Consider the following 15514-nt stretch of genomic DNA (forward strand, 5'->3'; position numbering starts at 1 on the left):
GGAGTAGGAGGAGGAGAAGGAGAAATAGAGGGAGGGGTAAGAGCAGGAGGGAGGAGTAAGAGCAGGAGGAAGGAGTAGGAGGAGTAGAGGAGAAGTAGGAGGAAAGAGGAGAAGGTGGAGTAGAGGCAGGAGTAGGAGGAGGAGTAGAGGAGAAGTAGGAAGAGAGAGGAGAAGGTGGAGTAGAGGGAGGAGAAGGTGGAGTAGAGGGAGGAGTAGGAGGAGAAAGTGGAGTAGAGGGAGGAGTAGGAAGAGGAGGGAGGAGTAAGAGTAGGAAGAAGGAGTAGGAGGAGGAGAAGGTGGAGTAAAGGGAGGAGTAGGATGAGGAGAAGGTGGAGTAGAGGGAGGAGTAGGAGGAGGAGAAGAGGATAAGTAGGAGGAGAGAGGAGAAGGTGGAGTAGAGGGAGGAGTAGTAGGAGAAAGTGGGGGACTGTAGATGAAGGGGAGGGATCGGTGGGAGGAGTAAGCGGGGGTGGGCAGGTAAGGGAGCAGACAGGTGATGTAGCAATGGAGGATACATCCGAAATCAAGACTAGGTAGAAATGCAATGGAGGCTGCAAATAGCCCATGTACAACAACTATTAACTGGCCCTATGCTTTCCCTAGAGAAAAATAATAAAAGGCTAACATGCTCATCTTGTCTCCACAAGCCTCGAACGTTTCACTCCGTGGGTGTCCCGTAGCGGCTAGCCCACCACATCTCCCACACCAGACTTGTGCCCGTGGAGACAGACGCTATCCCTGACTCTCGTTCTTTATTTTATTAATTTATATCTAACATCTCAAAATGTAATTCCTACTTATATCACAAATATACTGTAGCGAAAGCCACTTCGCCACTGTGTTTTGGAGGGGGCTGCTTGCCCGCCTCTTACCGTGTGACTACGGTCCCTGGGCGATTTGGCCCTTTATGCACGGTATTTGGGCATACTGTGTTTTATCGTGCGGCTACTGGCCCTTTAAGCACAGTGAATGGACTTTTATTGTACTGTGCTGGCCTTTTAAAAACAGTGTATGGACATACTGAAACTTTTTGGACACTTCCTCTTCCCCTCCCCCGGATCCATTGTTCTCCAGCAGGGTGTTGTCCCAGGGACAAGGAAAAGCCATGCTTGCAAGTGAAAACAAAGGACTTCGACCTAACCGTTAAACCCCTGAACCTATTCAAGTGAATTTTGGATATGTTTGTCCCCAAGTTATACTGGTTAAAATAATATAAGTTTTATGTATGTACGATGTTAACTCACAAAGTTATAAAAATGTATAAAAAGTGTAACTTTTCAGCTTGGAGATAATTGAGTAGATACAGTAATTGACTCAATTATCTCCTAAGCAGAGGGGAGGAATATGCTGGGTGTGTTTCTATTGTCCCATTGTGTCTGATTGGCTGCTGTACTTGCATTGTATGTGTTGTAATGTGTTTATTGGTTGTTCTGCAAAACCCTGTGAGCAGTACTAGGTTTTGTGGATTGTGAATAAAAAGGGCTGCAAGCTAGCAGCCAGAGAGTTCTATTTTTACCCTCAACTTGAGTCCTGTCTCTTATTGGGGGAATCTGCTACAAGGGATTGCTATGCTAGGCATATTCCCTTGCTATAATCACTGAGCTCTTGTAAGAGCTTGTTCCTGCTTCGTTCTGAAGGGAGATAGCTGCAGCCTGCGGTGCTTATGGTGTCTGGTGGAGTGCTTGGAGTCCTCTGGAAGCGCTAGGAGCATCTTTCAACGGAGGTACCCAGTCGGGGTGCCAGGCGATCCGTTACATTGGTGGCAAGCGGTGGGATGGCGTCCTAGTGCGAGGAGAAGCAGCTCAGAGACACCGGTAACTTGTGGAGTTGTGCAGCGTCCCTATCTTCAGCAACATAATGGAACCAGCAGTGGCTACAGCAAGCATGGCGTATAGCTACTCCGTACTAGAGTTTGGCACGATGGTAGGGTTGCGCCTGAAGTTTTACGGACCCAATCCAGAGGAGAAATACATGAGGTTTGTGTGGGACATGGTGACCCGGAACCTACAACACAGGGCGTTGAGGGAAGGCCAGTGGGCACGTTGGGAGAAACTCCAGCCACAGGTAGAGTGGGACGAGGAAGAAACCGAGGTGGCCGGTGGAGATGGGACCGAGGTCTCTCTACCGGCCCTACAGGGATGCTGGGCACCCGGCCCAGATCCCCAGCGGCAGTATGTTTTACAGGGAGGGGAGACAGTCGGTCTCACTCCCCAGCGGCAGAATGTGTTATTGGAGGAAGAGACAACCGGTCTCCCTCCCCAACAGCAACCAGAGGTACCCGAGGTAGAGGACCTCATAGACTGGTCCTGGGAGGACCCCCTGCAGGCAGGTGGAGATGGGACCGAGATCTCTCCACCGGCCCTACAGGGATGCTGGGCAACCGGCCCAGATCCCCAACTAGAGCTGGAGTTACAGAAAGTGGAGAGCATCGACCTCCCCCCCCCAGCAGCAGCCGGAGTACCAGGGGGAGGTAAGTGATATTTCTCCTCCCCAGTCAACTCCTTTGTTCCCTGACCCCCCAGCAGAAGAGCTGGCAACTGGGCAGAGCGCCGCTGGCCTCTGTCCTCCCTTGTTTCCTTCCCCTGAGCCTGACTTTCTACAGGCTGCCTCAGCGGAAGAGCTGGCAACTGGGCAGAGCGCCGCTGGCCTCTGTCCTTCCTTTTTTCCTTACCCTGAGACTACCCCAGCTCTGACCCCGGAGCAGAGCACATCGGGCATCTGGCCCCCAAGTACTCACAGCCATTTGCCCAGCAAGGCCGAGGGTGCCACAGTTTCACCCCACAACTTGGGACCTACAGGCCAGTATGACTTATTGTTGGGGGGCTATTCTGTGAATTCTTTATTGTGGGGGGGCTACACTGCTAAATTTGTTTTGTGGGTTAGACCCTCTGTGAACTATGTACCGTGGGTGGGCCATTCTGTGAATTCTTTATTGTGGGGGGGCTACACTGCTAAATTTGTTTTGTGGGTGGGCTACTCTGCTAATTTTGTTTTATGGGTGGGCTGCCCGACTAATCTAGGTACTGACCGGCAGAAGGTCAGGTACCTGGTTAGTCTACCCCCGAATGGGAAGATATGTAGCGAAAGCCACTTCGCCACTGTGTTTTGGAGGGGGCTGCTTGCCCGCCTCTTACCGTGTGACTACGGTCCCTGGGCGATTTGGCCCTTTATGCACGGTATTTGGGCATACTGTGTTTTATCGTGCGGCTACTGGCCCTTTAAGCACAGTGAATGGACTTTTATTGTACTGTGCTGGCCTTTTAAAAACAGTGTATGGACATACTGAAACTTTTTGGACACTTCCTCTTCCCCTCCCCCGGATCCATTGTTCTCCAGCAGGGTGTTGTCCCAGGGACAAGGAAAAGCCATGCTTGCAAGTGAAAACAAAGGACTTCGACCTAACCGTTAAACCCCTGAACCTATTCAAGTGAATTTTGGATATGTTTGTCCCCAAGTTATACTGGTTAAAATAATATAAGTTTTATGTATGTACGATGTTAACTCACAAAGTTATAAAAATGTATAAAAAGTGTAACTTTTCAGCTTGGAGATAATTGAGTAGATACAGTAATTGACTCAATTATCTCCTAAGCAGAGGGGAGGAATATGCTGGGTGTGTTTCTATTGTCCCATTGTGTCTGATTGGCTGCTGTACTTGCATTGTATGTGTTGTAATGTGTTTATTGGTTGTTCTGCAAAACCCTGTGAGCAGTACTAGGTTTTGTGGATTGTGAATAAAAAGGGCTGCAAGCTAGCAGCCAGAGAGTTCTATTTTTACCCTCAACTTGAGTCCTGTCTCTTATTGGGGGAATCTGCTACAAGGGATTGCTATGCTAGGCATATTCCCTTGCTATAATCACTGAGCTCTTGTAAGAGCTTGTTCCTGCTTCGTTCTGAAGGGAGATAGCTGCAGCCTGCTGTGCTTATGGTGTCTGGTGGAGTGCTTGGAGTCCTCTGGAAGCGCTAGGAGCATCTTTCAACGGAGGTACCCAGTCGGGGTGCCAGGCGATCCGTTACATATACATTATCACAATTTTTATGTCTCGCAAATGGGATAAAATTTATTCTACTCTTCACTGATAATGTATTTGTAAAACATACAAAATAGACAAATAACATTGTCTTCTGCAAAATAAACGGAAAAGATAATGGAGATTTTGTTAAGCTTATAAATGGCTATACATTAATCCACATTTCTTGTTCTCCAGTTTCTGGCTGTTAATGGCAATGTACAATGTAATGGAGCAGCAGAAAATGCTAGCAGAATGCTTGGTTGCATAGGGAGAGGTATTAGCAGTAGGAAGAGGGAAATGCTCATGCCATTGTACAGAACACTGGTGAGACCTCACTTAGAGTACTGGATACAGTACTGGAGACCATATCTTCAGAAGGATATGGATACCTTAGAGAGAGTTCAAAGAAGGGCTACTAAACTGGTTCATGGATTGCAGGGTAAAATTCACCAGGAAAGGTTAAAGGATCTTGACAGGTATAGCTTGGTGAAAAGACGAGACAGGGGAAATATGATAAAAGCATTTTAAATACATAAAGGGAAACAACACAGTAAAAGTGGAGACTATATTTAAAAGGAGGAAAACTACCATAACAAGAGGACATAGTCTCAAAAATAGAGGGACAAAGGTTTAAACATAATATCAGGAAGCATTACATTACTGAGAGGGTAGTGGATGCATGGAATAGCCTTCCAACTGGAGTGGTAGAGGTTAACTCAGTAGAAGTGTTTAAGCATGCGTGGGATAGGCACTTGCTGCTAGTAACAGATCTAGAATTAATATACTATAATGCCCAAAGTCTCAATTCCTATGCATATGCAATAATAAAATATCTGGGCTTACAACAAAAATTATGTCAGTCTTTTAATCTGGAGGCAAACATTATCCAGTAAAAAACAGATTGGAACACACTCCCACCTTATTCATTTGTTAATAGTTATGCTTAGAATGTTAACTGGTTCCTTTTCAATTAGATCAAAACATTTTGAAACCAATCCCTAATTGTATTACCATTTGTTCATGAAATCTTTGTTTATTAGAACTTTCTTTTAGTAAATGTTCTTTAAGATAACCCCTCTTCCAGCATGTTATCAATTTTGTATACAAAGTTAAAACACACTTGTTACTTATACGTGAATCGATAGACATATATATATTCTATCTATATATATATATATTAACCATTACTTGTCACAGACACTTTCCTGATATAGGGAAACTAATAGTAGGATTCACGATATATGGGCGGATATGACCTCACTAAGGGCAGAGTGAGGGCAGGAGCCAGGACTGACGTGTCTCTTTAAGGACAACCTTCTTTTGTTCTAGGGGCCATTTTCTTTTAGGGCATTTCAGCTGACAAATGAAAGCATTATACATTTAACAGCCCGTGAAGCTTTGAAATAACATGGTGCAAAAAATAAACTCACGGGATTCAAACAATTTACCTACAGCCATTAATCACTTTTCCTCTTCACAATCTCACTTAACAACTTTGCATATTCCCTCTATCCACATTGCATAGTATTGCAACAAATCACACTTGCCTTTAAATTTTTAACTCGTCCAAATAATTCTCTATTCCTGCATCAGATTCACTTTCCTAACCTTTGTAATCAACACTGAGCTACATCCCCGACTCCCTATCTTATACACCAGTCTTGGAGAAAATACTTTGCACCGCGAAAGGAAATACAGCCTCAGAAAGGTGGAATGTAATCTTGTGAGCTAGTCTCCCACACGATCCTATCAACTTCAATTGAAATAACAAAATACACAATTAGAATATTTTCTAGCAAAAATTCCATTGCTAAGTTCTGAATAACTCTACGGAACACAAATCTGAATCGCAACCACGCCCCCCCTCCTCCTCCCTCCCTTGTCTCACAGAAGGCAAAAAGGGAGGGGTAGGAGGAGAGAGGGAGAGAAACAAGAGGGACTGCAAGCATGACATTTTAACCATGTCAGTGCTGGAAAGACAGTTACGTTACAATTATTGCAAAAGCAAAGAGACACAAAAACACAACATTTAATAATACTCTCAGTGAAACTCAATACAAAACCCCCACCCTCTACCAGGGTAATGGCTAACACAAAATACAAAAACAATTATTATAATATACATATATTCTTAACCCTTTGTGATCTAGTTCTTCCTCAGCCCAACCTTCCTGCTGAATAGCATTGCTACTCTGTCAGTAATCTACGCCAGCTTTCTGGCTGCAATCTACCACATGAAGGCACAGCAATTTTACACACTTTAGCAATCTCTATCTTCAACACCTTTAACCATCTCCTCACCCTCTCTGTCTTCAACTAAATCACATGCTAGCCAGCCCTTACTGGGCTTACTCAACTCCTGCCCCATATTCCCCTTTCCCCTACACCAGCGTCCTAGATATAGGGAAAGATAAGGAAATTTGAACAGGAACGTTCAACTCGACTGCCACTTTGAGGAAGGTGGGTCCTACTCAAGTGCGTCTTCCCAAAACGTAGACTAGTCACTGAATCCGCCTACCCGGGGTGGTAGACACGGATTGGAACGAGGTGAGAAGTGTGTGACCAATCACTTCTCTATTAAGAGGAATGGGAGTGGATAGTGTAATAGTACAGGAAGTGTAGAAAAGGTAAAAAGGTAAGGAAAAATCCTTAGAGACAGACACAGGAGTTTGAATGACTCCTATTTAGACAAACAAAACAACAATACAGTTGAAATACAGTGCATGCATCACAGTTCAAATGAAATCAACAGTAATTCCTTTCCTTTACTCATGTGACCCAAGTCACCTCCCTCAACCTCGTAGTGTCCCCGCTCGGAGAACGACTTCCTCAAGTCCCACTACCAGCGGCCACAGGAAACAGCAATCCTCTCCGACCCGAATCCTGTCTAGCCTCCCTCGTTACAGCAGTCCACAAAGAGTGGCCACCTCTATCCTCACTCCCGTAGTGCCCCTATAAAACCCACTTATAAGTCTCACTACCACGTGATGCGGAAAACAAGCAATGCCTACTTGAATCCCCCCAGGAAACTGAGTCCCCTGCCACAAGACTGAGTCCCCTACACAAATTAAATAATCAGGAAGCCCCCGACTCAACACTTAGAGCCGGAGGGTCCGGGTTCAGGAAGCCCCCAACTCAACACTTAGAGCCGAGGGTCCGGGTTCAGGAAGCCCCCAACTCAAAACTTAGAGCCGGAGGGTCCGAAGCGCACAGTGAAGCTAGCTAGGCTATCAAAGTGACACAAGAAGGATCACAGGAAACTATGATTCTACACAGTTCCCACAGTTCCAACAAAACTCTTTTTCCATACAGCCACAGCCATGAGGCTCCTAAAAGAAGTAAACAGGCAAAGAAGACCCCCAGGAAAACTTCCACAGGTCAACCCCCCTTTTTCCCTACAGCCACAGACACGTGGCTCCTAAAAGGAGTAAAACAGGCAACAGGACTCCAGGCAAATCCCCCGGGTCCACCCCCCTTTATCCCAAAAGGGGCAACAGACAAACACAGGACCCCCAGGCAAACTACCACAGGTCCACCCCCCTTTTATCCCAAAAAGGGGAAACAAATAAACACTCAACCCGGGCACTTAACTAAAACAGGCCAATTCAAACACACCCAGGCAACAGATAGACTAAATGCAGGTAAACAAGTGAGTAACGAGACACCAGGCAAGATATTACCTGTCTTTGATGTCCTCCCGGGAAGCAGTCACAGACACGTGGACGGGTCAATCAAAGGGGCCGGAACATACCGGTGGCTCTGCAGAAGTCTCTACCGTGTACCTGGAGGTGATCAATCTCCTTTCCTACCCCCAGGATTCCCCCGTCCAACAGCATCTTCCTTAGGACGGCTCACCGGCCAGACATAGCCCGATGCCCCACGTTTCTGGGCGCCAAATTGATGTAGATTAATTTAGAAATAAACAAATATGTTTAAATGTCTATCTGTTCCTGTCCAAATCTGAGATGATTAAATTGCGTATACGCAGAAGTAAGCTCACACTGACACATGGAGTTCAGGTTAAAAGCACTTCAGAAAATTTAATGGCATCTGGTTGGAAAACAGTTATGCAGACCTTTTTAAAGGCAAAATTACATCATCATTGAATATCAGATAATAACAAATAAACATCATTAATTGGATTAAATGTTATGTGACTATATCAGTGTCCACCCATCAATATTATTAATTGGCTCAGGGATTTGAGTGACTAGCTAGGTGTCCTCCCACCGGGAGGTGGTATTGTTCTGGACAAGGGTGTGGACAGAAGGCTCAGGCGCCATCTTTCTCAGCATGAGGTTTACTCGGTGGAAAGGGGGGCTTGAGCGTCATTTTACACAGTCAGTGATGTCAATCTTGTGGTCAGGTGCAAAGTTCTTTTATGAATAGAACATTTCATTAGTACAGTGTTCTCATGGCCTTGGCTCTGGCCTTGGTTATACTTTGTTGCATGTTACAGGAGATTCAATAATTCCGGAGTCAGCTATGTCTTTATAGAAAATACAGTCTCTGTTCATTGTATTAAATGTACTGGGAAATTCTGTCATGTAATGTAGTTTAAGATGGAGAATCTGTCAGGTAATGAGGACAAAATGGAGGGTTTGTCACAGTGTGAGGTTAAAATGGAGTTAGTACAATAATTCAGTACAAGTTCAATAAAGATTTTTAATAATTCTACATCAGTAGCAGAAGTGGATTTATTAATACCTGGGTGACCAGCAGACACATTGTTGTGAAACACCTTCATGATATTAACCCTTTCCCCCAATGGAACAAACAATTTGTCCTGAGGTTTACGGACTGAGCCTCCATGATTTTGCCAAGCAGCAGAGAAGACAATGAAAGGATAGTGGAAGCAATGATACATTCCGGGGGAATGGTATGTGACTTTTCTTGCTCTTGTATAGACTCAGTATCAAAATGTCTGGATAAGGTGTCAGCCTTGACATTTTTATAAGTAATAAGAAAATTAAAGCGAGAAAGAAACAGAGACCACCTAGCATGTCTAGAAGACAATCGTTTAGCATCTCCTATGTAAGCCAGGATTTTGTGATCAGTAATGATCAAAAGGGGGTCCTTGGAGTATCCTGGCTCTCCCTCTGCGAGAGAACTGCCCCTATCCCTGTCTCTGATGCATCAACTTCCAGTATGAAAGGTTTACTGGTGTCAGGATGTATCAATATGTCAGCGGAGGCAAACCGCTGTTTGAGAGTTTCAAAGGCTTTCTATAGCCTCCTTAGACCATATCGTACTGTTAATCTCCTTGCGTGTGATATTGGTGATGGAAGCTATTACTGAAGAAAATCCATTTTATAAACCATCTGTAATAATTGGCAAAACCAATGAACCTTTGAATGGCTTTCAACCCAGTGGGTAAAGGCCATTGTAGAACCGATTCCAGCTTTTTAGGATCCATCTGAAATCCCGAGGCAGAGATATTATATCCCCAAAACTGTACTTCAGATTGGTCAAAAATGCATTTTTCTAATTTACAATAAAGTTGATTCTTTAACAAGGTCTGCAGAACTTGTCTAACGTGATCGTGGTGAGTCTGAATGTCAGGAGACTAAATAAGGATATCATCCAGATAGACCAAGACAAACGAGTAAATGTAATCCCTGAGTACATCATTTATGAAATCTTGGGAAAACCGCTGGAGCATTGCACAACCCGAATGGCATCACTAGATATTTATAGTGTCCACTTCTGGTTTTAAATGCAGTCTTCCACTCGTGGTTTTCCTTGATTCTCACTAAATTGTAAGCACTTCAAAGAACAAGCTTAGTAAATACTTTAGCGCTGTGGAGTCTATCAAATAATTCAGCAATAAGAGCAATGGGGTAGGCATTCTTAATGGTGATTTTGTTCAATGCCCTGTAATCAATACATGGGCACAACTCACCATCCTTTTTAGATACAAAAAATAATCCTGCCCCAGCAGGCGAGGATGATTTTCGTATGTGGCCTTTATTGAATGAATCTTTAATATATTCCTCCATTACTCTACTCCCCTGAGGTGACAGAGCATAGACTGCTCCCTTAGGTGGCATAGCGCTGGGTAGTAAATTAATGGAACAGTCATAAGGTCTGTGAGGAGGTAGAGTATTCAACTGAGTTTCGCTGAATACTTCTTTAATGTCTTGGTACTGTATAGGGATTTCCCGGTTTTGAGGTGTACTAATGGGTAATCCAATAGTGCCCACTCTTTTGGCAACATTCAATATACACCTTTCATAACAATCCTTACCCCATTCTAATATTTCCCCATTAGCCCAGTCAATATGAGGGTTATGCTTGTTAAGCCAAGGAAAGCCTAATATGATCGGACAGGAAGGGGATGCAATAACCTGAAATGTAATCTCTTCCTTATGTAAGGCACCAATGGACACATTAATGGGTAAGGTTTTGTGTGTAATCAATGGTTGTGAGAGTGGTCTCCCATCAATAGCTTCAACAGCTAGGTGTGATAGTCTCTCCGTGATAGGTATAGTATTACCTTTTACAAATTGAACGTCGATGAAGTTTCCAGCGGAACCTGAATCCATCAGGGCTTTGCATGAAAAGTTCTTCTTTTCAAAGGCAATAGAAATATCAAGGAGAAACCCATTTTTATCCATTCCAGAGGACGTTTCCATTACACCTAAGACCTGTCCCCTTAAGTTGCTTAGGTGCGGTAGTTTTCCAGCCGTATGGGGCAATTGTTTCTCATATGTCCTTTTCTACCACATTATAGACGTAGGCCTTATTTTCTCCTATATTGTCTTTCTGCTTCTCACAGTCTAGTGACCCCCAACTGCATGGGTTCGGGTTCGGACTGTACAGGAAATTCAGGGACAATAGGTTTGGAGAAGTGGACTGCTAAAGGTATATTCAGGTGCCTGGTCTTGTTTCTAGTAGCTTCTCTGGTTCTCAATATATTATCAATTTGCATGATAAGTGATAGTCATTAAGCTTTTTGGGTAAGTCTTTGGCGGCAATCTCATCTAGCTTAGTTTCAGATAGTGGGTTAATCTCTGCATTTAAAAAGGGACTAATAGTCCAGTCTACCTCGGAAGCTAGAGTACAAAATTCTATGGCATACTCCGAGATAGACCGGTTCCCTTGTCTCATATGCATCAGGGCAGTAGAGGTGTCTTCCTCCCTGCCTAATGGTTCAAATGTAAGTTTAAATTTCGTATTAAACTCCTGGTAATTGTGTGCCACACTCCTATTACTCTCCCATAATGGACTGGCCCAAGCTAAAGGAGTTTAAGCATGCGTGGGATAGGCATAAGGCTATCCTAACTATAAGATAATGCCAGGGACTAATGAAAGTATTTAGAAAACTGGGCAGACTAGATGGGCCGAATGGTTCTTATCTGCCGTCACATTCTATGTTTCTATGTTTCTAAGTTTACCTTTTAATTGATTCATCAGGTAACCAATTTTAGCTCTGTCTGTGGGAAAAAATCCCGGTGAGGCCTCAAAATGATACTCTATTTGGTTAAGGAATCCCCGGCATTCTTGGAAATTACTATCAAAATGCAGAGGAGGAGATAGAGAAATAGTTGGTGCCTTGTATACTATAGGTGGAGGTACACAAGGTGGAGGTGAAACAGTAGGAGCAGCCGCAGGTTGCAGATGCGCTGTTCGGGTAAGAAGCGTACTGAAGGCCTGGGCAAATTGATCCATGCGGTGATCATTATCCTCCAGTTTCCTTTCACAAGCAGCTAAGTGCTTACACAATTCTACAGGATATATGGCCATGTCGTAATGTCAGGATTACAGAATGATCCAGCACGTAGAATTGTGTAACACAGAGGACTGATAGGTAACGTATACCGGAATACCTTAGAATGACTAACGTACCACAGAATAGTCAGGAATAGTCGAGGTCAAGGGAAACAGAAAGAGACACAACCATAAGGAAAAGTCAGGAGTCAGGGATGCCAGAAAACAGGGAAGTCAAAAACAATGCCAAAGTCAAATAACCAGAATTACCAGAATCAATAATGCGCTCTTGGACAACCACAAGGGAAACCACGACAGGGCAGTGAGCAGGATGAGAATTGGGCCTAAATACCCCTCCTCTAGATCTGAAGGCTGTAACCGGCCTTTGACCTCAAAGGCAGTTACCATGATTCCATTTGCATAATTGCTGCTCAGCATTAACCCTTCTGTGGATTTGGTTGCTGTTCGGCACAACTTTTCCTGTGTTGACAGTAAATGCCATTAACCACATTTTTATAAGCAGATAAATACGTGACATATAACCATATAACCTTTTGATTTGTATCAATGAGTACAACTTTTTTTTTTAACATCTTTACCTGTCTTTAAAGAAGAAGATTTCACCTCTGATTTGTGAAACTGCATCAAATATTATGTCCTTACTGCACAGCTTGGGAGTCACAGGGCCTAGTGTAGGGACAGGTCCCGGACCAGGTTTATCTTTAGATCCAGGTCCTGAAACAAAAAGGCAAAATGGATTTTCATGAACGTGCTTTATGAATGCGAATGTGAGAGATCTTGCTCTCAATAACAAGGTGTTGCAATGCTTTGTGAAGACAATGAATCAAAGTCCAGATCACAAAATCTCTCCTAGGAGGTTGATACTGAATAGTCTCACTGATTAAGTTAGGAGAATATACATTTTAAAGTATATCTTAAATGCAAAGTATAATCATTATATTAATATTGATATAATCTCTATAGCATGTTAGTTTATATAGAATATATATATATATATATATATATATATATATATATATATATATATATTTGTGTGAAGGGCTCATGATGGTACAGAGTAATAAAACATTTATAAGTGTAGGATGGTATAAAAGTAGCAAGTCGGTTGTGGTGTGCCAGAACCGACGATGAGGTAGGCCTGTAAATAAAGAGGGCCCACCAAGAAGAAATGTAAAAAAGGAGTTGATAAAGAGGAGTGGGTGGGAGGGTGATGCAACGCTGACCTCAAAGGTATGGAGCCAGTTAAGGGGTGTCCCTTAAGTAGGGAAGGGGTGTGTCATATGCCCCTCCCACAAACACAGGCCAAAAGGCCTTACTACTTGTGTGAAGGGCTCATGATGGCACAGAGTAATAAAACATTTATAAGTGTAGGATGGTATAAAAGTAGCAAGTCGGTTGTGGTGTGCCAGAACCGACGATGAGGTAGGCCTGTAAATAAAGAGGGCAAAAATAGAAATTTCAATATTTAATACAGGGAGTGCAGAATTATTAGGCAAATTAGTATTTTGACCACATCATCCTCTTTATGCATGTTGTCTTACTCCAAGCTGTATAGGCTCGAAAGCCTACTACCAATTAAGCATATTAGGTGATGTGCATCTCTGTAATGAGAAGGGGTGTGGTCTAATGACATCAACACCCTATATCAGGTGTGCATAATTATTAGGCAACTTCCTTTCTTTTGGCAAAAGGGGTCAAAAGAAGGACTTGACAGGCTCAGAAAAGTCAAAAATAGTGAGATATCTTGCAGAGGGATGCAGCACTCTTAAAATTGCAAAGCTTCTGAAGCGTGATCATCGAACAATCAAGCGTTTCATTCAAAATAGTCAACAGGGTCGCAAGAAGTGTGTGGAGAAACCAAGGCGCAAAATAACTGCCCATGAACTGAGAAAAGTCAAGCGTGCAGCTGCCAAGATGCCACTTGCCACCAGTTTGGCCATATTTCAGAGCTGCAACATCACTGGAGTGCCCAAAAGCACAAGGTGTGCAATACTCAGAGACATGGCCAAGGTAAGAAAGGCTGAAAGACGACAACCACTGAACAAGACACACAAGCTGAAACGTCAAGCCTGGGCCAAGAAATATCTCAAGACTGATTTTTCTAAGGTTTTATGGACTGATGAAATGAGAGTGAGTCTTGATGGGCCAGATGAATGGATTGGTAAAGGGCAGAGAGCTCCAGTCCGACTCAAATGCCAGCAAGGTGGAGGTGGAGTACTGGTTTGGGCTGGTATCATCAAAGATGAGCTTGTGGGGCCTTTTCGGGTTGAGCATGAAGTCAAGCTCAACTCCCAGTCCTACTGCCAGTTTCTGGAAGACACCTTCTTCAAGCAGTGGTACAGGAAGAAGTCTGCATCCTTCAAGAAAAACATGATTTTCATGCAGGACAATGCTCCATCACACGCGTCCAAGTACTCCACAGCGTGGCTGGCAAGAAAGGGTATAAAAGAAGAAAATCTAATGACATGGCCTCCTTGTTCACCTGATCTGAACCCCATTGAGAACCTGTGGTCCATCATCAAATGTGAGATTTACAAGGAGGGAAAACAGTACACCTCTCTGAACAGTGTCTGGGAGGCTGTGGTTGCTGCTGCACGCAATGTTGATGGTGAACAGATCAAAACACTGACAGAATCCATGGATGGCAGGCTTTTGAGTGTCCTTGCAAAGAAAGGTGGCTATATTGGTCACTGATTTGTTTTTGTTATGTTTTTGAATGTCAGACATGTATATTTGTGAATGTTGAGATGTTATATTGGTTTCACTGGTAAAAATAAATAATTGAAATGGGTATATATTTGTTTTTTGTTAAGTTCCCTAATAATTATGCACAGTAATAGTCACCTGCACACACAGATATCCCCCTAAAATAGCTATAACTAAAAACAAACTAAAAACTACTTCCAAAAATATTCAGCTTTGATATTAATGAGTTTTTTGAATATGGTTGTTGTTCAATAATAATAATAAAATTAATCCTCAAAAATACAACTTGCCTAATAATTCTGCACTCCCTGTACATACCACCAAGATACATACTTTTAACAAGACATGTTCTGAAAAGCATTTCTTACTTCTTGTACATGGTTAGGAATGTATCGTGTGTAAGTGGATGATTTCCAGTGCCCCAGTGTCTTGATAACATGAAACGGTATGTTTACACTGAAGGCTGTGGAGGCCGCTCCTATGCGGAAGGAGTGGCCTGAATAGTTAGCTGGCTTGAGTCCCAGCTGTGTTAGTAATGACCTGACGTGGGTCATGAAGGTGGTAGTAGTGAGTACTGAACCTTGTAGAACAAAAAGTGGTTGTGATGGCAGTGCTTTGTTATTCTGTGTATAAGAGTCCAGTATTTGGACGGGGCACCATCTGTTGTGAGTCGGATAGTACTTAACCTCTACTGGTGGTGCATGTTGATTGTTTTTGGCATGAGGTAGTGTCAGGATATAATCCATATGTTTGATTAAGTGTGAATGAAGCAGGAGGTGAGTGGACTGTGTTGTATTGATGGCGGTAAATTCTCTAGGTCTCAAAAATCCATAAAAAGCCACATAAATTGCTGTTTTGATGACTAGATTTGTGCTGATGGAAAAGGGTTTTAGATCTAGTAGCTGTGATAATTCTTTGAAGATATGAAAATCTATAGGTAGCCTCTGTGCTGTATGCAGGAGTTCGGATCTTTGTATACACCTAAGGATGTTCCTAATTTGGTAAGATGACATAAAACTTGAGTTGTTGGGTTGTAACGTTGGCATGTGATGTTGGACGCCTGT

At 43.3% G+C, this 15514-nt stretch overlaps 1 protein-coding gene across 1 annotated transcript in view; it reads right to left on the reverse strand.

Annotated features, from left to right (window-relative positions):
- Positions 1-15514, reverse strand: part of MMP2 (matrix metallopeptidase 2) — a 740650-nt gene that overhangs the window by 126312 nt on the left and 598824 nt on the right. The window contains exon 9 of the mRNA XM_063437965.1: positions 12323-12458. Coding sequence (XP_063294035.1) covers positions 12323-12458 — 136 coding nt within the window. The remainder of the gene's footprint in view (positions 1-12322; positions 12459-15514) is intronic.

The sequence above is a fragment of the Pelobates fuscus genome, chromosome 12, assembly GCF_036172605.1.
Source record: "Pelobates fuscus isolate aPelFus1 chromosome 12, aPelFus1.pri, whole genome shotgun sequence".
NCBI lineage: Eukaryota > Metazoa > Chordata > Amphibia > Anura > Pelobatidae > Pelobates > Pelobates fuscus.